Genomic DNA, 24,988 nt, shown 5'->3' with positions numbered 1-24,988 from the left:
ATTTGTCAGTTTATACAAATACAGGCAAGCTATAGTTATCCCATAATCCCATAGTTAATTGTACTGTTAAGGCAGTTTTTTTTAGAGGAAAAAAAAAGAAAATAGTTTCTGGATCTTTCTTTAATGGAATGGTAGAGCTTATCAGAGGTGTATTTTCAAGTTTGTTTCTTTTCTTTTTTTTTCCTTTTTCCTTTTTTTTTTTTTGATATTGCTGGAAGACTTTGTGCCCCCTCTAATGGTATCCTCTGGGAAATGTAATGTTGCTTGCCCCTCTCTCTCCCCACAATGCTTATCAAAGTCAAATTGTTCATAAAATTTTCTCGCTCGCTGATGTTGAAGAAAAGAATTGTTTTGCGCAACGGCAATTGTCTTCATTTGTTTTAGTTTATTATGTTTTCATGTGGAACAATTCTTAAAAGCTATTTGATTTTTAAATTTCATAACTTCCATAAATGCAAAGCTTCGTTTCTTGATGTGCTTTTCCAACACTTGTATTGATTACCAGCAATGTTAGTAGTCAGTATTTCAGATGAGACTTGAAAATTTTCACTGTTCATTGAACAGTAATAAGAGTGCAGTAACCTCTGATTATTTAGAGCAAGCTTTGAATTTTTCAATGTTTCGTAATGTTCTCAGCGTTTCACTGATGTATGCTGCATACAGTGATCTTAATGTCTTTTTTTGGTGTGCTTTCCTGCCTGTGTGTGTGACTACATTAACCTAGAACACGTACTTCTAAAAAGATAAATGAACTTTGCTGGTCTGTTTTGTGCTTTGGCAGTTTTCTAAAATGATATTAAGTAGCTAAAACATTTGATATTTACAAGCAGAAATCTTAAAATGTTGATGGTGTAAGATTTCTGGTAGTACCAAATATGTAGCAATATGCCAACATAATCTAGAAAAAAACTGTTCTGTGTTGAATGAATTAGGATTTGTCTAAATAAGCATTTTTAGCTTGGTGAAAGAGCATGCTTCTTAAGTATGTCTCTTGATTTGTCCCTGCTTGCTATGCTCACGTGGTTCACACTGCGGAGTGTTCTGGAGCACGTGAACCAGATTCCTTTGGGAAAGTACAGAAGCTGTGTTCAGGAGTGCAACTGATGTGCTCTGTCAACCAGTTATAGGAATCTGCAGGAAGAGAGTAGCCTCTAGCCTGAAGTAAGACTTTAAAATGTGTATGTAGTGTGGATATCAAGTTCTTAGAAGAACTTCAGCATCTATTCAGCTCTATAGATGCAGTTCTCTTGGACTGTAATAGTTGCAAATGTAGACTATAATTATTACAAGAAATAATTTTTAATGACTTAATCTCTCAACTCTTATTTCCTTAATGCCAGAAACATAAGTATTGAGTGTTCTAAGTGAATAAAAGGTTTATTACTCACATTCCAGTTAATCTTAGGAAAAATTAGTGGCTTCTTACTGTCTGTACTCAAAACTGTAGAAACCCATGGTTTTCTGTTTCTGTCCATTGGGTAGCCGCTAGAGAAATAAAAGTATCTGAAGTTGTATACCTCAACTGAAGTGCTTATTTTATTTTATTTCCCCAGAATATCTTAAAGTAAGGTCACATGATCCTGAAGAGGCAATAAGGCATGATGTTATAGTATCCATAGTTACTGCTGCTAAAAAAGATCTTCTGCTTGTCAATGATCACCTGCTTAATTTTGTCAGAGAACGAACACTGGACAAGCGGGTAAGACATTAAGTACTAATGGTGGCTATGCATTATACTTCTAGTCTTTTGTATCTTACTGTAATTAGCTTTCTTTTTCTTAAAAGCAAAGCTTCTTAAGAATGCTGAGCTAATTTTAAAATTACTAACGAAAACCCATATAATGCAAAAAATTTTGAGACAGTGTACTTAATGAGATAGCTTTTGCCCCTGACTGGAATGCAACCTTTTTTATTGTGCTGTATTATTATTTAATGTAGTATGATCAAAAAAATACTATATGCCGAAGAACAATTATGTCACTCCAGTTGTTTAGTTTTCATAGTAATTTTTGAGTAAAACGAGACCCTTGTAAGACATTCTAACATTTTTCTTATGATATTTTGAGAACAAGTTTCAAAATGTATGGTAGATTACTAATGCAAATTGTTCCACCGTCAGAGGTGGCTACATTGTCTGCTTTTAATTAGTTCATTGAAAAACTGCAAATGGGTGTAGTAGCTTTCAAGTTCGAATAGCCTTGAAATTTAGTTTAACTATGTTTCATTATTCGGCAAAACTTAGGATGTTTTCTGCTTACATTAGAGTATGGTAAACGAGGCTGTTAACGGCAAACTTAAAATTAGTATTATCACCTGATTTTTCATTTGGTGACATGCTTTCCCATGGTGCAGACATAATACAATCTCAAGTATTTGATGCAGATCTGTGAAAAAGGGTGTTGCCTTGAACTTGTAACAATTCTAAATTCAAGAGGCGTACTTGCGTAGTAGTTACCTACGTTGAAATGCTTAGCATAGTGGATATAATGCAGTATTTGTCTTAATGAGAAGAAACTGTACTTATAATTCAATTAAACTATTTTATTTTGGGGAAGAATAGAAAATACCAGGAAGCTCCTCAGTCTTTTCAAATTTGAGTTTTGAACTGCTAAACCGTGGTACTATTTCTTTTTCCCAAGTGGAGAGTGAGGAAAGAAGCTATGATGGGACTTGCACAGATATACAAGAAATACTCATTACAGTCAGAAGCAGGAAAAGAAGCTGCAAAACAGATATCGTGGATAAAAGATAAACTTCTGCATATATATTATCAGAACAGTATTGATGATCGGTAAGTCCACCTTTTGAAAGCTGGGTTTTCTGTGGATAACTCTGGTAACTTGTTTTTCCTTCAAGCTTAAGTGCTGACAAGAAGACGACTTGATAATTGCGTGTGTTCTTATCAAGTGCATAATCTTATACAGCCAAATTTTGTTCTTTGCTGTTTTCTTCTGCTTGTGTAAGGCCAAAAGTGATTGTAAGAAGCTGAAAATTTTGAAATATTCCCAACCTGTACTTCACCACTGCTTTCATAGAGGAGGGTTTTTTTTACCTTTCAGTAACTTGCTGATTTTTATGTTAAAATCCAGTAAGTAATATTGCCTTAACAATCTTGCTTTGGACTTGCAAGTCCAATTAGTAAATATAGTGGCAATGGTTAAGGCATCTCACTCTGTGGAAGGTTAGTTTTTCTGTATGATAACAGCCCAGAATTAGAGCCTTGTGATTTGTGGTGAAAGCAATGACTCCGTCATCCCAGCTGTATACCCTATTTCATTGTTCGTATTGAAAAACAGTTGCACATTAGGAACTACTTTGGGAACTAGTCTGCCTTGACTAAGCAATTGGACTTGTTGGCTTTGGAGATGGGTCTTTGGTCTTCACAGCATGGATCAAATACAAATGGCATTGCAAACTCATACAAATCTTTTCAAATATTTACACTATTAGAAAGTCGCCTGCAAAATAATCAGTCGTTTCTTGGTACCATGGAAGTGGAAGGAACTGTCTGGATCATCAGGTCCAGTGTTATTCATTCACAGTTCTTAAACTTCAAGATCTTTTTAAGCTAGCTGGGTTTGCGTTTTGACCACCTGATCCCATTGGAGGACTCTAGTAACTTAAGCTTGTGTGTAAGGATGAGGATTTTACTCTCATTTCCAGCCTAAAAACGTACATGATTGAAACATAGGTGTGGTTTTCATTTTGTTTTATTTCACAGACTTTCCTAAGTAACTGTCAGACCCAAGCCTTTTTCTCCTGTTTCTAGATGAGGAGCTTCCATGTCATAGCAGAAGCTTTCATTAATTTCATTCATTTCAAAATTATTGTTGAATGTACTTGCATTTTTACTGTGGAAGCAACAGAAATGGGATAAACTCCGCCTTTCAGGAACGGGCCAGGGAGGAGTGGGGAAAAAGCCAGTTTCTTCTGACTAGTATCTGAATTCTTCTTTTGGGCTTCATGATAATGTGTAATGGTCAATGTGACTGTTTTTATTTTTTCTGTTTTTTTCCTTGTATTTTAAGCCCCGTATATGGGGTCAGTTCAAAAATTGACTACAATACTTATCCTTTGGGCCAACAGTTGAGACATCCTTTTCTAAAATCCTTTGATTTCTATCTGGGTTAATAAATCTGATAATGATAATGTCATCTCCTAAATGTGCTACTGCTAACATTAACGGTACGTCTTCCATAATGGTATCTTTTTGTTTAATTTATGCTGAGTTTTATTGGAAGTTAGGTGGCTTGACTTTATTTTTTTTTAATAAATATGTCTTTGTATGCCACATCTCTAGGATGTCTGAGAATTTCTGAACAAACGCTTTAACAATTTAAGACCCCTTTCTTGCTTAACAGTTCCTTAACGCTGTCTTTCAGGTTACTTGTTGAACGCATCTTTGCTCAGTACATGGTCCCTCACAACTTGGAAACAAATGAACGAATGAAATGTTTGTATTACCTTTATGCAACACTGGATTCAAATGCTGTGAAGTATGTGCTATTTTTGACTTGCAAAATAATTTTTAATACAGTCATTGTAAATTGGTTCTAAGTTGTTATGAGTACCCTAAGCCAGTGGACAAAAGTAGTTCAACAACTATTAGTAAATGGAATATAGCAATACTGTATGTATTGATCTCCTGTATGTATTGTACAGTATGTATTAATACTGTATGTTGTAATCTCTTCAAATGAGAGTTTGAAAAAATTAGTAGGGTGGTTTTTAACAAGGTGTGGTACCTTTAAACCATAAACAGCGAAAAAAAATAGTAGTGCCAAAGAACTGGCAAAAAGCTTTTGAGTGCATGTTAGTCCTTTTATGTCTTGAAAGAGATAACACAGATTAGTAGCGTTGACTAGCTTTAGATCGTATCTGAAGATTTAAGAATCAACATACTCCTCATTTTAGCAGCCAGGATAACTCAAGAGTGGGAAGGAGTTATTTGTTTGTCTCTTCTCCTTCAATATTCATTTTACTTCCAATTATGTTTGGAGAAGGTAATTACTTGCATTAAAATTAGTGCATGCATGTGAATTTGAATAATGCCAGTTTTGCTGCTGTAATGTTCATTGTGGTGATTGAATTTACTTAGTTTTACTTTGTTTTTCATTTAGTAGTACCCAGTTACTTGAAAATTAAATGTAATTTTTCTCATGTGGGAGACTGTTTATCATACATTGGCTAAAAAAACCCCACCCACAGCATTCAAATTCTAGAGAAACTGGTGTTTGAATCTCCTGAGTTTGTCTAACATGCCTGAATAAGTTACAACGGTGTAGCACAGTAAAATAAAGAATAATTTATTAAAAATAAAGCTGCTACTGTTCTAGCAATTTTTGGTATAGGCTAAACAAAGTGCAGAATGGGATTTTTTCAGTGCTTCTTATTTCACGCAATAAATAACTTCTGAATTCTACAGTTGGTGTATGCAGCAGTATGTATTTTAAAGATTCAGTATATTCACTTAGTTAAATAGGACTGACTTTGCTTGTGGATTCTAGAAGTTTTAAAAATGAGTGATTTTTTTAAATTCTTTTTACTAGATTTTGGTTTTAATTTTTAGATCATTTTTCCTGGAAAGTGTGCTGATTTTCAGTTTTGTAGACTATCTCTAATGCATCTCTTACAAGTCTAATCATGTCCACTTTTTGCAACTTGTTCTAGTAACTGCTTTCTGTGTAAGAAAAACATTGTTTTGATGATAAAAATCTTAGCCTGCTTCTTGGAATGTTTTTAGAAGAATGATTTCAAACTTGTACAAATGCTTTCTTTATAAGACAGATATCAATTACTTCCCAGTTCTTTTAAAGGCAGTATAGTTAAGCGTCTGAAATAAAACTTGTTTCAAAATCACATTTTGTACCAGTATAGTATGATCAATTAAATTTTCCGTATCATTCAATTAGGAAACATTTAGAGTTTGCTCACAGAGCAATGATGTTTCATGTAACAGGAATATTTAGAAGACGTTTAGAAGAACATTTAAAATAATGTAAAAGCTCTTGTTGGACAGTTACACTATTTATTGAATAGAAGACTTTGACAACTCTTTTTTCTTTTCTTCTTCCATTCTGTTTTTTAGAGCATTGAATGAAATGTGGAAGTGTCAGAATCTGTTACGACATCAAGTAAAGGATTTAGTTGACCTAATAAAACAACCAAAAGTAAGTTATATTTGTCTTTATTCCACAGTGAATATGCAGTTATACTTAAAAAAAAAAAAAAAACAAAAAACAACAACAAAAAAAAAACAGAACAATAAACAACAACAACAAAAACTTTTTAAAAATCCATTATTTCCATTAGTTCCATTTGAAGCTTAATATTAATGACAGAAAATATTTTGATTCCATTAGACTATGCTTTCAGTAAGAAATCTGTATATGTTTTGTCAGTAAGAGCAGGTGTTTTTAAGGGTTTTTTTGTAAAGTTTTTTGCTAGCCACTTAATATTAAATTATGTGCTTCCCCTGTTTAAGAGCTACATGTTGCCAGGATTGTTCTGGTTCTCAAACAAGAGAAAAAGATGGTATATTATTTTTGACTGCCAGATTGAGTAATTAAGAAAAAATACCTAAACATCCTGATTTCTTATCTTATATAAATTAGTAACATTTGAGAGATGAGAGTATTTTATCTTGTTTCTCTTTCCTCTTGGAAACTTCTTAAATGTTGTGTTGGAGATGACAGACTAGTGTTGAATTCTTTTATTCTTAGTGGGCATATTTCTAAAAGATAGACATATCTAGAAGATTTAGGATATTCTCACAGTAAAATTTAGATTTGTTTTAGTTGTATGTATATGCGTATTATCATTTAAAAAAAATAAGGTGAAATTCTGCACGTGATTTGGAACATGATTATGACTTCAGTGCTACAAGTTTAATCTGTTGGTGTTTTAATAGTAATAGTGTATCCTATAAAGTGTTACTGTGTCCATGTTCATATATTTAAGTCTTTTATATGTGTATACACTCAAACATCACAGGCAAATTTAATGCAGTTTTATGACTGAATTATAATTTTACTGAAATTGTCTGAACACAATGAAAGGGTAACTGCATTTTTACAAGTGTAATCGGATTATCTAATGTCTGCTTGGAAATACTACTGTCTTGCAGATAGCAGTAGTTCTATTACAATCTTAGTCTTGCAGTCCTGTTTGAGTTATATTCAAGGTGATTTTAGTGAAATTCGTAATTTTGCTTTAGGGCAATTAAAACATACCGTAATGTTGTATTGAATTCTTTAGTGCAGTAATCGCTAATACAGTAATAATTCATTGTGTTTCAGTGACTACTGAAATCATTTTAATCTACTTTATTATATTTTTGGTGTAATTTAAATACATTTATGCATAATTTAAAACTTGAGTTAGCTTCTTGATATATTCTGCATTTCAGTTGAAAGTGAAATTTCAAATTTTCCCTTTGTTTTCGGGGGAAGTAATTAAAGTGCTTTCTTGGTTGTAAAATATCAAGTGTGACTTAGAATTAAATATTTAATTTTAATAAATGTCAGCATAAGCATTGCATTGAAAATGGGATATTCTGTTTACGTGTTTGCTTTTGTCCATGTCTTTTTCATTGCATCTTTCATGATTAAGTATTGATTCTCTACACTTGAATGTTTTTTGCGTAACAGGAGTGCATGTGTGATTTCAGGCAGCTTGCGATGTTGTGGGCAACACAGCTTGTGCTTTCAGGCAGTCTGAGGTGCTGTTGTGGGCGACAACACAGTGCTGAGTGAGGGGCTATTTCTTAATTTAGTTTGCTGTCTATTAACATAAACTTTTAATTATTGATTCTGGTATTGAGAAATGAAAGTGAACAGAATCACAGAATCACCTAGGTTGGAAGAGACCTCCAAGATCACTGAGTCCAACCTCTGACCTAACACTAGCAAGTCCTCCACTAAACCATATCACTAAGCTCTACATCTGAACGTCTTTTAAAGACCTCCAGGGATGGTGACTCAACCACTTCCCTAGGCAGCCCATTCCAATGCCTAACAACCCTTTTAGTAAAGAAGTACTTCCTAACATCCAACCTAAACCTCCCCTGGCGTAGCTTTCGCCCATTCCCCCTCGTCCTGTCACCAGGCACGTGGAAGAATAGACCAACCCCCACCTCGCTACAGCCTCCTTTAAGGTACCTATAGAGAGCGCTAAGGTCACCCCTGAGCCTCCTCTTCTCCAGGCTGAACAAGCCCAGCTCCCTCGGCCGCTCCTCGTAAGACTTGTTCTCCAGACCCCTCACCAGCTTCGTTGCCCTTCTCTGGGCTCTCTTGAGCACCTCCATGTCCTTCTTGTAGCGAGGGGCCCAAAACTGAACACAGTACTCAAGGTGCGGCCTCACCAGAGCCGAGTACAGGGGCACAATCACTTCCCTAGACCTGCTGGCCACACTGCTTCTTATACAGGCCAGGATGCTGTTGGCCTTCTTGGCCACCTGAGCACACTGCTGGCTCATATTCAGCCGACTATCAACCAATACTCCCAGGTCCTTCTCTGCCAGGCAGCTTTCTAGCAAACAAATAAGCTCTTCAAGAAACACCCTTCAGCTCCCTATTAGATAATTCTGTTCCCCATTTCACGGTCTCCAGTCCCCTTGCCATACATTGTGGTCATGGTGTGGTGGTTCCTTTTCTTTTGCTGCAGCTCAGTCTTAACCCACTTAACCCACTGCTCCAGCCTGGGTACCTCCACTGGCTGCAGTCCCTTTAGAGCCATACCTTCTCCTTGCATCTCCCCTCCAGCCCTGCTCAGGCAACTCTTACCCTTGTATCTGTAATGCTCTCATGTCTCTCATGCCCCTGCTCAGGTGTCTTTTTTTTTTAATTTTCATTCAGAAGTCTAGAAACGATGTTGAAACAAATGTTTTGTATGAAACAAGACCAAAATGAGTTAGTAACCTTTTAGAAGATAACGTAATGTTACCATATGTCCATTTTCGCTTTGGTCGAACTTCTACCCTTATTAATCACAGTAGCTTAATTGTTCATTTTTCTCCTGTACGTGTTGTCCTTGTGGCAAGTGTAGGTATTGTGAGAGCTCCAAGACAACAAAGATAGAACAAGAATCAGAGTACAAAGTTGCCACAAGGGAATTTTGAGTAGGTAGTAAGGAGGGAAAAAAATAAGTCAGTAAGGATGATCAAATATGGGAACAGCTTATCTAGCGAGGCTGTGAAACCATCCTTGTAAATACTTAAAAACTCAACTAGATGAGGACTAGAGCAAATTAAGTAGACCATTCAACCAGGTGAGCTACAGTTGTCCCTTCCAACCGAAATTGTTCTGTGATTATAGATCTTTGATTTTTCCACTCCACTGTTTTTTTCCCTATCTTGGAAAATTATTTTGTCATTTAGAGAAGTTCTACAGGAATTCCACAATACAGGGTGGGTTTTAGTTGGTGGTGTTTTTCTGAGTTGCCAGAGGAGCACATACAGAGATTCTGTATCAGGTGACGTTATTTGAAATCTACACACCAGATTTGATTTCTGGTGTGGTTTTTTGTTTGTCTCCCCCCACATAATTTCTTGTCTGAACATGTATGTTCAGCTCTGACAGCGAAAAGCCCCGAAAAAGACAGCATTCTTCTGATGCTAAAAAGTGACTGAAATTTCTGTAGAAATATTTAATGGCTGGAACAATGTGCTTAAGCGTCCATGTCACGAGATATAGTACTCACTGAAAACACTGCTTATCTTAATCTCTTGGTGTATTTTAGTTATACTCCAATCTTTCCAGGATTGGCACTGTTCTCAAACATTGCAAGAGTTTGTACAAATTGCCTGATTAATTTCCTTGTTGTTTTTTTTGCAATGACATTAGAACTCAAAATTCTCTTTTCTTTTGTAGTACCTCATCAACTGCACAACAGAAATGTACTCCAAAAAGTTAAAGGACACTCCTTCTAGAAATACACACTTTCCCGTGTTAGCCAAAGTTATTGTAATAACTAGTAACTGTTATCTCCAAAGCTGATATGGCTTGTTTGAACTTTATTTGAAATCTATGTGCAGATTTCACTAAGAAAAAACAAACTGTGTATGCCTGAACAAGACTTTGACCTCTACCTTGAACATTTTCCCCTCTAGTCTGTAATAATCTTAAGACTTTCATAAAAAAGTGTTAGTGTCTTGCAGCACTACTGCTTAATGGTTCTTTCCCGACGTGAACGTGATGAAAAGGCCTACCACAGGTCTTTGTTTGCCTCGTGTTGAGTACTTAGGTATAAAGAATATTTGTCTTCTAAGCTGAGCCTTCTTTCTGAGTTGATTTGTCTTTGTTTTCCTGTGTGTAATTTTAGGCTTATCGGTCATCAATTTTGTCTGTTACAATGGGAGGTCTCTAAAAGACAGTTCTAGCAATGGTGGCAGCTAAGCAGAATTCTTTTAAAAATGAAATGCTTTTCAGTGAAAGCTTTTGAAAGGTAGCCATGTTCTCATTTAAATTTTTTCTCATAGGACTGTCATTTTATAGTTGTAACTATACAACTTTTCAGAGGTTATATAGTAGATTAAGAAGTAATAATAATAAAAAAAAAAAAGTTTATAGCATGTGAGAAAGATCATGCCCATGGAAACATTCTGTCTTCTACTTCTTGGAGCAATTTAGCATTAAATTTGCTGTGGTGTTTTGGTTTCTAACACACTGATGTGTTAACAAAATAATAGGTGCTGATTTGTTGATAATACATCATTATGGAATTTTGCTCATTCAGTGGAAATATATAAAATTTTTACTTAATACATTTTTCTTTTTTGTGACTTGCAGACAGATGCCAGCAGTAAAGCTATATTCTCAAAAGTGATGGTAATAACAAGTAAGTCAGTTGAAGTATTTATACCATCTAAAAATTGCGGTCAATGTATTTCTTCTTTTAAAAATCACTTGAGATAAGCTTATAACAAATAAGCTTTGTAACAGGTAAGTTTTGTAGCAAATCACAATAAATATGTTGTGATGGTATGATGTGAAAACTTAAGACAACTAAAAGCAAGAATTGCTTACTGTAAAAAATCTCTAGTCATGAAGCTTATCACTTGGCATTTTGGATACATTTCTAACTTTTCTAGATTAATTTAAAATGCAGATGATCTAAGGTGTCACTGTGTCCTTTAGCATTTATTATAGAATATATATTGATGTTAACTAACCTACCTATACAGGTACTGGCTTACCTCTTTCTGATGTGTCAGTATTGTAAGTGTTGTTAGGAGAATGCACAAGAGTTTGTTTCAGTAGTAGGAAGGCATCTTGGAGACAGAAGAACTTCTGTGTAACTTAAACTCTTAACAAAAAAAAACACCACACTTTACAATTCTGAAATTTTGGTTTTAAATGAAGCTTTTTTTAAAAGGTGCAAACTGTTCTTTTGGCAAAGTAGTACTGTTTAAGGCCAATGTGGAGGAAAAAATTAATCATGCTATTTGCTTGGCTAGGTCCCAAGTATTTTTTCTTTATTTATGATATGTTTAATATTTATTATATAAATATATGTATATTTTATATATATAATAATATTAATAATTGTTTATTAATATGATGGTGTGAGGCTTTGAACTTGTGTAACGTACAGTCCTGATATTTACTAAAATAAATAGTCGTTTCTTTTGCTTACTTAAAGGAAACCTTCCTGATCCGGGGAAAGCTCAAGATTTCATGAAAAAGTTCACACAAGTTCTAGAAGATGATGAAAAAATAAGGAGTCAGTTAGAAATGCTTGTTAGCCCAACATGTTCGTGCAAACAGGCTGAGGGATGTGTGGTAAGAATAGTTCTTAAAATACGTGAATGTTTTGGGAACTAAATTGATTATAAACTTAATTGAAACTTAAATTGCAGAGGGAAATTACAAAGAAGTTGGGCAACCCAAAACAACCAACAAATCCTTTCCTGGAAATGATAAAGTTTCTTCTTGAGAGAATTGCTCCTGTGCACATTGATACTGAATCCATCAGGTAATTTTGTGTGTGTGTTGTTGACTGTAGATCACAGAGTTTGAAATCAGGGTTTCTAATTCTGTCTTTAAACACAAGCAGCAGCGGATTGATGGCAGGAGGAGAGTTTTTAAGGCCTAGCGACCTGCAATATTTTCTTCTGTTTCTCCTAGCTTAGGGGTTTCTTTCTCCTCATTCAGAGTGTAGCTGCACAAACAATTGATTTGTCATTCAGCACAGCTGGAACAAACTGTCAGTAAAAATGAATCTGTTGCTGATGGGGGAAGTTTGATTTGTGAGTGACTGACTTAAATTAAAAGGAATTTCTGGCCATGGCTTTTAAGTACTTGAGCGTTTCAGTTTCTGCCTGTCACACATACAGTGTAATGGAGCCATTGAGACTTCATTTAAAAATCTGTTTCAGAGAAGTTTTTAACATAATTTTTCTTTTGATCTTGGATTAAGTATAATGCATAGCTAGACTTTTTTCAAATTTGAAAGTGCATTTTAAAAAATCACAGAAGCAGTATAAAATGTGCATTTAAAGTAATGTTCAAATTTGTTGCAAAGTTTTAATACTTGTTTCACCACGTACCTATTGACTGACCCCTGTACAGTAAACACAGGGAAAAAAATAAAGTAAAAAGTAAATATTTTCAGTTTTTCCGCAGAATTGGTCATCTTCCATCTTTGTAAATTATCACTAAATTTCTTCTTCATTTTTGAGACTGTCAGACTGTTTTGTTTTGCTATAGATGGTTATTTTTGTCCAATTAGGAGTAGAGAAAAAAAAAGGAAAGTCTGAGTAGGTGTCTCTTTGTTTGCTTCCACTGATTATAAATATGCCTTACAGAATTTACTGAAGGTATGTTCTGAATATTGTTCAGTCCTTGACAGGGAAGCTGCCTACAGCACTTACTAACAAGATCATTTGGATAATCACCATTTCCCTTCCTAGGTTACAGTGTAAGAAAAAAACAAGCATTACTGTCAAGGTGAAATATGCAGGAGATAAGTCTCTTAAATTTTTCATCAACTTCCAGCACAGCTGTTTAATGGTTATTTTATTTATTGCTGTTAGACTAAGCATTATTAATGGTTATTTTCTATCAATTATTAAGAATCCACAGGATCTACTACCCTAATCATAATTCTTATTTGAATTTGTTACTTCTAATGCTCAGATTGTTTTCTTTCCTTGGTCATTCTTCTAGAGTAACGTGTAACTGCTTAATTCATGATGGTTAAATGTTTTTTAACTTAATGCTTAATGGCAGATGAGGACAATCAGAATGTGTATGTAGATGAATTGCATTTATTTTATAATAGGCTTATGTTTTATATGTATTGCAGTAAACACAAGGCCATGTTTTTGTCTTCCTCTTCAGTGCCCTTATCAAGCAAGTAAACAAATCTATAGATGGAACAGCTGATGATGAAGATGAGGGTGTACCTACTGACCAGGCAATCAGAGCAGGTCTTGAATTGCTTAAGGCAAGTGTACTCTTGGTGGTCAATAAGCATATAAAAACTTTCTAAAATAACTTTGTTAAAATAAATTTGTCATTAGCACTCAATATCTTCAGTCATTAAGCATTTTGCTGGGTATCTGGAAGAATACTGGTTAGATTATGGTTGTCTATGCATGTTTTATCTGATTTATATATAAGGTTATTTCAGAAATCATTTAGAAGCTTTCCTAGAAGTTAAAAGTAGCTATATGTGTGACATCAGCAGTTGAGTTTTGAGTACTAGAGTGTGAATTCAGTGGTTTGTGAATACAGTTAATACTACTTCTAAAACTGTACCGTACTTGTGTATCTGTACAATACGGTGGTTCTCCTGAGTTCCACGTAAATTGGGGTTTTATCTATAACTGCTGTCTGAAATCTTACTTGAGACTGTTAGCATAGCAAACCTTATCAAGATGTGTTTCTGGGGACAATGTACAGAATTTCTTACTCTGCCCTCCCTTTTTCCTAGGAGGAAAAAGGCCAATCACTATGTTAGTTGCAAATGCTTTTGAAAGCATGAAACTAAATGCAACTACATAGGTCTTTCACTTTCACTTAGTACTTTTAAAGCTAGCGTACTTGAGAGAGACTCTGTAGTATAAGTTTATCCTGTATTTGCTAGGAAAGATACTTGTGTCATAGTACCATCATATAACTGAGGTCATTTTGGGAGTAGTCCAACTGTGGGTTGATTTCAGAGGTGTCAAAATCTACAAGGCTCTCATACTGAAGTATTCAAAACATCTTAGATCAACTAAGAGTCTGATAGCTTCCATGTACTTCTGATATTGGGGGCCCCAGAGCTGAACACAGTGCTCCAGGTGGGGTCTCACGAGAGCAGAGCAGAGGGGAAGAATCCCCTCTCTCACTCTGCTGCCACGCTGCTTTTCATGTAGCCCAGGATACAGGTGGCTTTCTGGGCTGTAATCCATCATATGGAAAGAGGCTAATAATCAACAAGCACTTTAAAATGAAAGAGAGGCAAAGTTTCAAAGAGGAACAGATGAGGATTTTGTTTTAACATGGGAGGATTGTCACACTTGAAGATAGAGTCAACAGAATCCAAGAATCTGAAGGAGAGGTACAAGGTCTGGTCAGCTCTGGTAGAAAGAGGGTCTGGAGGCTGTATTGGGTTTGTTACTTGCTGTATTGGGTGTGTCTCTCACTACAGAGCACCAATCAGTTGTTCCACTTAGCAAGGAAAACAGTTGCATGATCTAAGAAGTCTGGAAGCACACAAGCTTCATTCTTTTTGGAGAAACAAAATTGCAATATAACCACCATTATGTTTCTCTTAAAACCAGCTTCTGCTGCAACCCAGTACTTGCTAATGTAGATGTAGCCACTGAGAAGTGCATGCTTACAGTAACAGGAGAAGAAATTGAGACTGCAAAATTAGGTAAAACAGATGAGACAGTGTATAAAGACAGAGAAGGCTAAGAGATGCCTAAGAAAAAGAGAAATATTGATCATGTGATTAAAAACAGACACTGTTTTACAAATATTCCAAGATGGCAGGAAAAAGTGACTTTTGTAGGAGTGTTCTATCTATGCGGACCTTTACGAATTTTTAACGTGGCTTTTTTTTTTTGGCAGGTACTTTCATTTACACACCCTATCTCATTTCATTCAGCTGAAACTTTTGAATCTCTCTTGGCTTGCTTGAAAATGGATGATGAAAAAGTGGCAGAAGCTGCGTTACAAATTTTCAAAAACACAGGAGGCAAAATTGAAGAAGACTTTCCTCATATAAGATCGTAAGTTATATATCTTATTCTGAGTAGTGTTTTTCATCATATGGGTTTTTAGAATCTCATTCTCATTCTTGCTTTGGCAGGGTATAGAGTTATACAACATTCTTCTGGAAGAAAGTATCACTTCAGATAAAACAGGAAAGAGATTTGCATGACTTTAAAATGCAATAACTTTTTGAAGAATGGAAGTGAAATGTATGCAAAGTAGTATTAGCTAATATGTCCCTGATACTGCTATAATTTGTATAATTGCCTTTCAGATTCACTTTTTATAAAATTAAGTATATAGCAATGTAAAAATGTTCTTTGCAATTTAATATCCAGGGAGTAGGGATGTGTAGATAAGAATATTTTGAAAAGAGCATTTTAGTAGCTTATGCAGGTAAAATGTTTGTTTTGCCACATGAGGTTATATCAGTGAAAACTGCTGTATTTTTTTTTGCTTGCAAGCCGCATAAATAGTCATTTTTCCTTACTTTGGAAAAAGTTGCTATAACCAGGAGAATTATTAGCATTTCCATAGAGGTGTTGTTTTCTATATATGTAAATAGTTGTTATTTGTTAGTTTGATATTTTGGAAAGCTTCCAGTTTTTGAAATGGTGCTTATCTTTTTTTCCTTTTTTTTCAAGTGCTTTGCTTCCAGTGTTGCATCATAAAGCTAAAAAAGGACCTCCTCGTCAAGCCAAGTATGCTATTCACTGCATCCATGCAATATTTTCCAGCAAAGAAACACAGTTTGCACAGATATTTGAGGTAAAATGAAAATATTTAGGTTGCTTTTTATTAATCTTTTATAGTGCATGTGTAAATTGAGGATTACAGTGGCAATTTGTATGGTGAGTTAGTTGTGTTGAACTTAAAGAAGATATGATAGTAAAAATGGTAGTAGAAGATAGTTCTTCGTGTCCCATGATCCATCATGATACTGGAAGAGATTGCTTAGAGGAGTTGTGGATACCCCCTTTCTGGTAGCGTTAAAGGCCAGATTGGATGGGACTTTGTTCAACTTGACCTAGTGGAAGGTACCCCTGCTCATGGCAGGGGGATTGGAACTAGATGATCTTTAGAGGCCCCTTCCAACCCAAGCCATTCTATGATCACGTTTAAGGTTATGAATTTTAATAACCTATAGAGTAAAACAAAGTATTGGACAGTCTGCTAGACCTATGAACAGTTCTTAGGAAGGAGATCCATACAGCACTCCTCAGCTCCATTGGGACTGGCCCAAAGTATTCAGATGCTTACAGATTTCATTGTTATTATTACAAATGTTCTTTCTAATTAGGGCCCATCAGTCTTTTATCTCTAAGGGTCAATCAGTCCACTACTGAAATTGCCATCTTGAGATTCAGTACGCCCACGTCTTCAACAGGAAATTACGTTTTTTATCTGTTGTTTCCCAGATGGTCCTTCTTGAGCTACCACCTTTTTGAATTACCCAGATACGATTAACGTTTTCTTTCTTCTTACTTTTCCTTTCAGTTCGTAGGAGACCTGTTGTAGGGTTGGTGAAGGTGTTTTTAAATAATCAACAGTTCTTTCAAAGTTATATTTCTGAAATAGAAATGCATCTCCCCCTCTTCCCCAACCCCTGACCCAAATAAGACACAGATTATATGAGTAATATTTGAATTTGTTGCCTTTATTCTAGCCACTGCATAAAAGTCTGGATCCAAGCAATTTTGAGCATCTCATTACACCGTTGGTTACTATTGGCCATATAGCCATGCTAGCACCTGATCAGTTTGCTGCTCCTTTGAAGTCTTTGGTTGCCACTTTTATTGTTAAAGATTTGCTAATGAATGATAGGGTAAGTATTTTTAAAATCTTGTTCAAAGATTCCTCTTCTCCTGTAGTAGGATACTCATCAAGTAGTTGTGAAAATATTTGGCTTTGCTGGTTCTACTTTTTTTATGCTTCTCCTTCCATTTCCACATACACCGTGTGACCCAGTTGAAAACCCACAGTATAGGAAAGGTAGGAGCACTGGTTTGGTAGTCCTTACAAAATCGAGATGCTGTATAGCACAGCATTTGATTGCTCATGTCTTGCCTTTTGTTGAAAGTAGTGTTGTTATTGACTTTGCTCAGTCTCTTGTCTTAAGTGAGCAAGTTGTGATTTATTTATTTTTTTAGGAGTATGTGTGTTGGGTTAATGTGGCAAGCTTCCTGCAAGGAGTGGCAGAGATGAAGCGTTATGAGTTAACTGCAGCCCCCATTCCCTTTCTCCCTGCGCTGCTCATTTAGGGTGGGAGCAAGGAGGGAGAAGAATTGAGATTGAAGTTGAGCCTGGGAAAAAGTGGGGTTAGGGAGAAAGGTGTTTCTAATTTGACTTTAGTTTTCAGTGCCCTTCTCTGATTTTAACTGGCAGCAAATTTATTTAATCTTCCTTAAGCCAGGTCTGTTTTGCCCATGACAGTAATTGGTGAGTGATCTCCCCATCCCTGTCTCAACCCATGAACTGTTTCATCACATTTTCTCCTCCGAACTTGCTGAGGAGAGGAAGTAAGAGAGCAGTTGGGTGGGCACCTGGCAGCCAGCCAAGACTAAACCACTACAGTATGGTGCATTTGAAATTAAAATACATTGTTTAAATGGAAGACTGTTAATCTTTATTTGTCTGAGACTTGTGTATTGATAGTGATTAAAAAATGAAAAAAACTTGTGTGTTGTCAGCCAAATTTAGGGAGAGATTTACAGTCTAAAACTATGCATGTGAGGTTCAAATATACTGGATATTGAAAATGACAGTTGTTTTCAAAGCAGTGTCTATTACATGGAAACAACTGCTTTAGAATGTAATAATGACAACAAAAACCCTTGTGCTAGTGATAAATTTGCTGATATTTGAGTAGCGAGGTAAGAACAGTATCTCACTTCTGTAATGGTTACTTCTATAAAATACACAAGGCACAAAGCTAACCAGTGAGTGCTGATGTAATGTTTTCAGAAGCAAACAGGAAAGAGGAGATTACAGCAGGTTTCTCTGAAGAGTAACAGTAGTGTAACAAAATGTAAAATTTGGTTTAGCTTCCAGGAAAAAAGACAACAAAACTTTGGGTCCCAGATGAAGAAGTGTCTCCTGAAACTCTTGTCAAAGTAAGTAGCGCTTAATGTTTTCCTACAATTGTGAGTGTAAAAGTTAATAAATAAAATTAAATGTCTGCATTCTTAGAGCTGTCAGTTCTGTTTCCTTGTCACTTTTCTAAAAGTAAAAATGATTAGCTGTTTTAAAATTAACAACTCTGTAAGAATACACATTTTTTGATTGACAGAAAAAATAATTTGGTTTTGGGAACATCTACTTTTACTTTTATAAAATAAGTGCGTTTCATATACTCCATATTTCATTTTTATTTTACTTTTTTTTAGTCAGAGGTTTTGTGTGCAACACTTAAGTGTTCCAGATGTTGTCACAATTGAAGATAATTTTTTTCCTATTTAGCAGGAATTAAATGTCATAGGGACATTGTTAATGTCTTCCCTTTTCTTTGGGGAATCTTTTAGTGGTGTTTTGGAGTATGGAAGTTGTTGTTCTTGGATTTCATTTTTCGTAAATGAATACATGTCTTACATTTTATGCAGAAAAGAGTAATGTGTATTAGAGAAAATAATTTAAAAAAAATAACAAAACACTTTAAAACATTTCAATTTTTTCCATGCTTAACGTCATCTGAAACTTGTTCTTTCTCAAGTTTATTAATTATTTATTTTTAATTAATCTTATAATAATTATTATCTCAAGTTTATTATTATAATTTCTGTGCCTGCTGGTAGGTATTCTTTCATTTTTCACTCAGATATATTGTGGAAAATACACCTTATGTCTATTTGTCTTCAAATTATATTTAGAGAGGTTATATTTCAACATTTTATTTTGTGATTAGAAAGATGCGTGTACTTTGTACCATGCTGTTTTCGAGTTAATTAGAGCAGTTATTTCATTTCCAGTGCCTTTTGAATAAAGTTGCTCTGATGGCGTTAAGAAGTTGTTTGCCTTCTCTCTTGAAGTTGTTAAACTGTTTGTAGCACGAGACCTCCTGGTCTGCTGGTTTTGTAAGTTCTTTGGTTTCCAGCTTGTTACAGGACTCATTATTGAAAATGTTCAGTTATGTTTGGAGCTGATTTGTTAGCTTTCTATGCGTTCAATTACAGCAAAGGTATTTTTCCTATTTGTGCAAGGCCAGAGTTGCATAGTACATTCCAAAGTCTGTTTAAAAAAAAAAAACACTTGGTTTTCTTCATTTCATGAACTGCTAGCTTATGATTTCACTTGAGTGTAACTTGTAGTAGTAAAGAATAATTTTGATTTTTTAAAGATTTGTAAAGATGTGTAATATCTCTTTAAAACATGTTTTTTGTTGACAAAACCTTTCATACAGCTTGGCTATTTGGAAGTGAAATTGGTTTATAGATAATCTTAAGGCAACTTGGAGTTGAAGCCAAGCTTGAAAGTTGTAAGAAGTATTTATTGGCAAGTGAAAACAGGTTACTGTGAAAATTGATCTGCAAATTTAATTAGCATTTATTACCATTGTGAAGCCTATATCTAATGAACACTGCAGGCCATGCCATTAGTTTATGAATGGATTTCTCTGACAGTGTTTTTCTTTACTCTGCTTTTAAAAGCCTTTTTCTTTCGTAACATAACTGCATAATAGAGCTAATGGGTATCTTAAAGCTAGCAAGTTTAATTATGAAAGGGAGAAGGAAAGATGAACAGAGAATTTGTATCCTCATTTAGGCTGGGAGGTGCTGTCCACCCTAGCAGACAGACTGCTAGATGGAGGTTAGGCTTTTGGATGCTAACCCTTAAGTGAAATGAGGTCTGTAGATGAATGTTTCATTGCACTATTAATTATTAGACTTGAATTCTTATGCTCAGCACCTGAGTTTCTGCTCTCAAGATGTAATCTCTCTTGACAGTGATCAGTACTGAATATTTCAGTGCACCTTGCAGCTAGATTGAGACTTAAGTAGCAGCAGTAGTGTTCCTTGTTTCTTTCTATATACGCTGCAGTATTAGGTTTCTAATCCTATTTCTCTAGCTGTGCTTTAAGGTAGGTACTGCTTCATTTTTCATTACTGTACAAACCTTGAAGTTCTGTTGATATTCCTGGGGCATTTGTGGCTCTGAATACTTGAGTAGTAGAATTTTGAGCTACCTGTTTTTGTTGTTGTAATGTTGATGTGGAAGGGAGACAGGGTTTCTGGGATTGTTTTCTAGGCTTGCTTCATGGGATGGGAACCCATTTTATTCTTACAGTGGAGATATAATGGTAACGTAAATCAGAGAAAAGGGCTAAAATTTACTGTTGATTTTTTTTTATTGCTAATTTTCATCTTTAAAAACTGATACTTATTCACTGCTGATGGCTTATGTAAAGGCTTGTTATATTATTAATTCCAGTTTTCTCATGTGACAAATCAGGGATCTGTCACGTTATATTCACCATCTCAGGGGAAAAAAAAGAAAATTCTTGAGCATAGAATACACCTAGTTTGTGTTGTGCTGCTAAATCTACTGCAAGGGAGTCATTTGTGACTTTTTGATATAGTTCTGACCTGTGTAGTATTTTGACTTGCTTGACGTTTTCACATTGTATATAATCTAAACTTTCATTTTTAATCTCAGAGGAGAATTCCAGGCTCATGAGACGTAAATTGAAACAAGAGGTTTAGAGTGGATATAAGAAAAGAAATGTGAGAAGAGGCAGGCAGTGTAACGTGTTGTCAGGAGGCTGTGCAATCTCCATTCTTGGAGGATTTCAACACCCAACTGGATAAAACTGAGACCAACGTGGTCTGACTTCATAGCTGACCTTCATTTGAGCAGGAGATTGGGCTGGACATGACCTGACACTCCTTATAATCTGAATTATCCTTTGATAGTTATCCTGTTCGGCTGCAAAGATCAAATTTAAAACATGAGGGTGGTGCAAACTCATGCTTGTTTAAGTCTCCTGGTAGCCAGAAGCAGTGACTGGGGGTTTTCATGTCCCATATTAATTTCAAAGGAAAATGCTGTAATTTCATCGAGACGTCATTAACAACAGCAGAGAAGTAGGGAACAGAGTGGGGGCGAAAGAAAATTCTGAAGGACCTGAGATTAGGACTTTGTTTGTGGTGGGATGCCTGGAGTAGACTCAGACAGTAAAATCAGGGGAAAGGGGTTGTGGAGGGGAAGAGAGAAGCAAAGGTTAAAATTAAAATGGGTCCGGAGTTGACCAGAGATGTAGGGGCACAAGACAGCATTTGGCTGTTCCCTGTCTGAATTTATATGGGCAGTAGTTTGTGGTTAATGCAGTTAGGCAGTTCTGGGAGTGAAGGTTCATATGCACCACTTACTTGAAGACCAAATAGAGTTGTTTCTATCCTCACAACAAATAGAAAGGGGTAGTGATATAGGTACTGGTTATGAAATGAAGAAATTGAATTGATAACCTGTCAAGACAGCTGCTGCTGCTATTATTATTATGATTATCATCATCTCCTGATGGATACGTACCAACTGTTTCAGTGGAAGACCAACTGAATTTCAAGACTGAATTTCATTTCTGTTCCACAAACTCCATTTGTGCTTTTAGTTCTTGATAGCCTGCCTCCTGCTGGTGTTAGCCAATACAGTTGGTTCTGTTCGTGGTGTAGATGGGCTGCAGTGCTAAAAATAAACTCATAAAGATAACAATCGTAGAATTTAAAGATCTGAAGGATCCATTATGATCAGGGATTACAGGGAGGAAATCAACTGTATGGTGGAAATTTGTTCAGTAATATTGTGAATGGTCTATATGAAGTTGATAGAACTGCCTTTTCCATTAAGGACAAAATTCTCAGTTACTGTGTAGAAACACATTTATATTAAAACAGAGTAACTGGATTCAGGACACAGTAGGTTCCTTCCAGTGCTAGCTTCACTTTTTTTCTATATTCATCTTAGTTTTTCCAGAGCTTTTGAGTTCTCTGCTATGATTTTTATTTTATTCACCCCCCTCCTGATGTTTATTTGATTCAAATGAATATTTCCATTTTACTGTAAGAGAATATTCTTCTTTCTGCTTTCTTTATTGTCTCTGCTCTGAAGAAAAAATAACAGATGGATTCAGATACTAAAACTTAATCTACAAATTCATGCTTTACTTTCACTAATGAAATGTGAAATTATTCAGTGTTTTGTGATAGCTGCTGGATTCTGCATATTTTTTAGAAGCTTGCCTTGAAAGACTTGATGTTTCCATTGGCAAAGGACAAATTATCACCAGTAATGGCCTTAGAGGCTTTTCTTTTAATAACTGTTACAGAAAAACTCTTTTCCAGGACCAGTTGTCTTAATAAATGTTGATAGTCTACTGGTTGAAATGTCTGTGAAGTGGTTTTTAATTTGTTTCTTAAATAATTTTATATTTTCAAATATTACACATATAAAGATTTTATAGGGTTTATTTAAGCATAGGAATTATACGAGGATGGAAATCTGTTTCGCACTTTGATCCAGTATAAGTCTAAATTGTTTTGCCTATTCTACAACGTTTAGTAGATGTAAGGTCAATTAAGACAATGTTGTCACAGGACAGAATATGTGATTGCTTAGTGGAAGAAACTGTTCAAACTTTAATTAAATGTTGTGTGACTTCTATTTGCTGTAATAAATGCTTAAGGTTTTCAGTGAAACGTTGCTTTCTTTTTATCTGTCTAGTTATCTTTCAGTAGTGTGCACAGTACTTTAAATGTTGTTTTGCAGCCTTGGCAAGCTTATGTTAGTAAAAAGCACTTGAGAAAATACTGTGGGATTAAACTGATATAGATTTTTTAGATTATCTTAAAATTTTACAACCATATATTTGTGTTTATAATCATACATTTAATATACTGAATAAATCATATTTATGATTATATTAAATATAAGTAAAATATTTTGTATACTACTGAAGTTATTTTAAAAGCGGGGCATATGGTGTGATTTGACTTTTGTATATCAAAATCTCTTTCAGATTCAGGCCATCAAGATGATGGTTCGATGGTTGCTAGGAATGAAGAACAACCACAGTAAATCAGGAACTTCTACTCTAAGGTTGCTAACAACAATATTACACAGTGACGGAGATTTGACAGAGCAGGGGAAAATTAGGTATGTAAAGACAATACAGTTGTGATATCTCTGACGCAGTGGGGGAGAGTACCTACATTTTAGTCAAATCAGTGCTTAAACTATTCTGTTAGTATTTCAAAATGTTTATACAATTTGATTTGTAAGAACTAATGGTAAGCTTGGCTGAATTCCTACATAAGTTTGCTGAGTCTTAGTTTGGTGGTTTTTTTCACACTGTAGATACAGCTGTGTTTTAATGCTTTTTTTTTTATCTTCTTCATTTTGTCTCTTTCTTCAAAGGGCTCTTTTTCATTTTGCAAGAATAAACTGAGTAACTTCCTCTTTCCCACTGAAAATTGGTTTTAATTTTTTGTGCAGCTTGCCATTGCTGATGTTGTGTACACTAAAGGTCTATAGGCAGGCTTTCTAATAGTAAATAATAGTATATTGCAGGAAATCGGGTGGGAATAGCTAGTGCATAAGGCACTTCTGTTTGAAGGCAGACTTTATTCCCTGTAGGCCTCTAAAAGTGAGAGGAGGAGGGAAATGTGTAAAGAAGATTAAGTCTCAATAAATTATTTCCCTTTTAGGTGGTTGTTAGACAACTTATTTGTTTTGTTTTTTTTCTGGGTATCTTCTTAATCCTCTGCTGTAGGGGAAATGACAAATTGTCAGTCATTATTGTTTTCCAAACACTGAAAATTTCTGTCCACAGAAACCATTGAGTGCATGGTGGATTGTGTCAGTAGGAGTAAAAGATTTTAATCTGGGGACAGACATAAATGTTATACAGTATTTATGCAAATTAAAACCTATGTTGTGTGTGTAAAATTGCAAATTTGAGAATTTTCTAGTATGTTACCTTTGTAGCAACATGGAATTTTTCTTAAAATTCCTCATAAATAGCTGTTTTGTAGTTTTAAATTCTGTAATATGAGAGTTCATGGCATTTACTAGGGAACTATCTGACAGTATGTTAGCTTTTTAGCATAACTGCTTAGAGATCATTGTTGGCTTATCCAGTAGCTTGTCAACATATCAGTTCTGTAGGACCTGTGCATTTTCACGCTTGAAGTGATGATTCAGTGCTGTGCGTGTTTTAGAAATACTATTTTCCCACTCTTTTTGTGTTCCAAGCTATAAATGATAGCAGCTGTACGTAATGATGTGGTCAGTTCTCCATTATTCAAATTACTGGAGGGCTGAGATATTTTCAGTGGAGGGAGAAAGCCGCAATGAAGTGTGATGTTCCCCTGTGTTAGAGACTGTTTGAGTCAGGCTAGGATTCTTTAATATAATTCTTGTCATAATTTACAGGGGCTTTTTTTATGGGTTCCTGAATCTGGTGGATAGCAGGATCCAGGGGATTTCCTTGTCCCATGGTCCTGTGGAGATAACAGGTTGCCCCCTATTCCTGTTTCCAGGTCCATCCATTAGCAAGCCTCAGTGCAAACCTCAAATGGGGAAGCAGAGTATGCTTGCCCCTGTACATGCAGCCATCCACAAATAAATGAACATAAACAGGAGAACGTCATCTTCCCAGGCAACCATATAAAACAAAGTGTAAATAGCCTGATACTGCTTCTAAGAATCAATGTTAAAGGAAAACCCTCTTCTGCTGGTCCTTCCTCTATTTCACTACAAGACCCTTTGTCTTACTGGTTAGCTAGCTCAACTGG

General features: G+C 35.3%; 1 protein-coding gene across 5 annotated transcripts in view; it reads left to right on the top strand.

Annotated features, from left to right (window-relative positions):
- The window catches only part of PDS5B (PDS5 cohesin associated factor B), a 111,840-nt gene that overhangs the window by 55,791 nt on the left and 31,061 nt on the right, over positions 1–24,988 (top strand). For all 5 annotated transcript variants that reach the window (XM_083803441.1, XM_083803440.1, XM_083803438.1 and 2 more), the window contains 13 exons: positions 1,554–1,699; positions 2,640–2,791; positions 4,383–4,496; positions 6,089–6,170; positions 10,788–10,836; positions 11,641–11,780; positions 11,858–11,973; positions 13,341–13,446; positions 15,063–15,223; positions 15,851–15,974; positions 16,873–17,031; positions 18,251–18,319; positions 23,212–23,348. In XM_083803441.1, the coding sequence (XP_083659567.1) occupies positions 1,554–1,699; positions 2,640–2,791; positions 4,383–4,496; positions 6,089–6,170; positions 10,788–10,836; positions 11,641–11,780; positions 11,858–11,973; positions 13,341–13,446; positions 15,063–15,223; positions 15,851–15,974; positions 16,873–17,031; positions 18,251–18,319; positions 23,212–23,348 (1,555 nt within the window). The remainder of the gene's footprint in view (positions 1–1,553; positions 1,700–2,639; positions 2,792–4,382; positions 4,497–6,088; positions 6,171–10,787; positions 10,837–11,640; positions 11,781–11,857; positions 11,974–13,340; positions 13,447–15,062; positions 15,224–15,850; positions 15,975–16,872; positions 17,032–18,250; positions 18,320–23,211; positions 23,349–24,988) is intronic.

This window comes from Anser anser (genome assembly GCF_964211835.1).
Source record: "Anser anser genome assembly, chromosome: 1".
NCBI classification, from domain to species: Eukaryota; Metazoa; Chordata; class Aves; order Anseriformes; family Anatidae; genus Anser; species Anser anser.
Note: the sequence above shows the minus strand (reverse complement) of the source record. Positions and strands in the feature narration are given on the sequence as shown.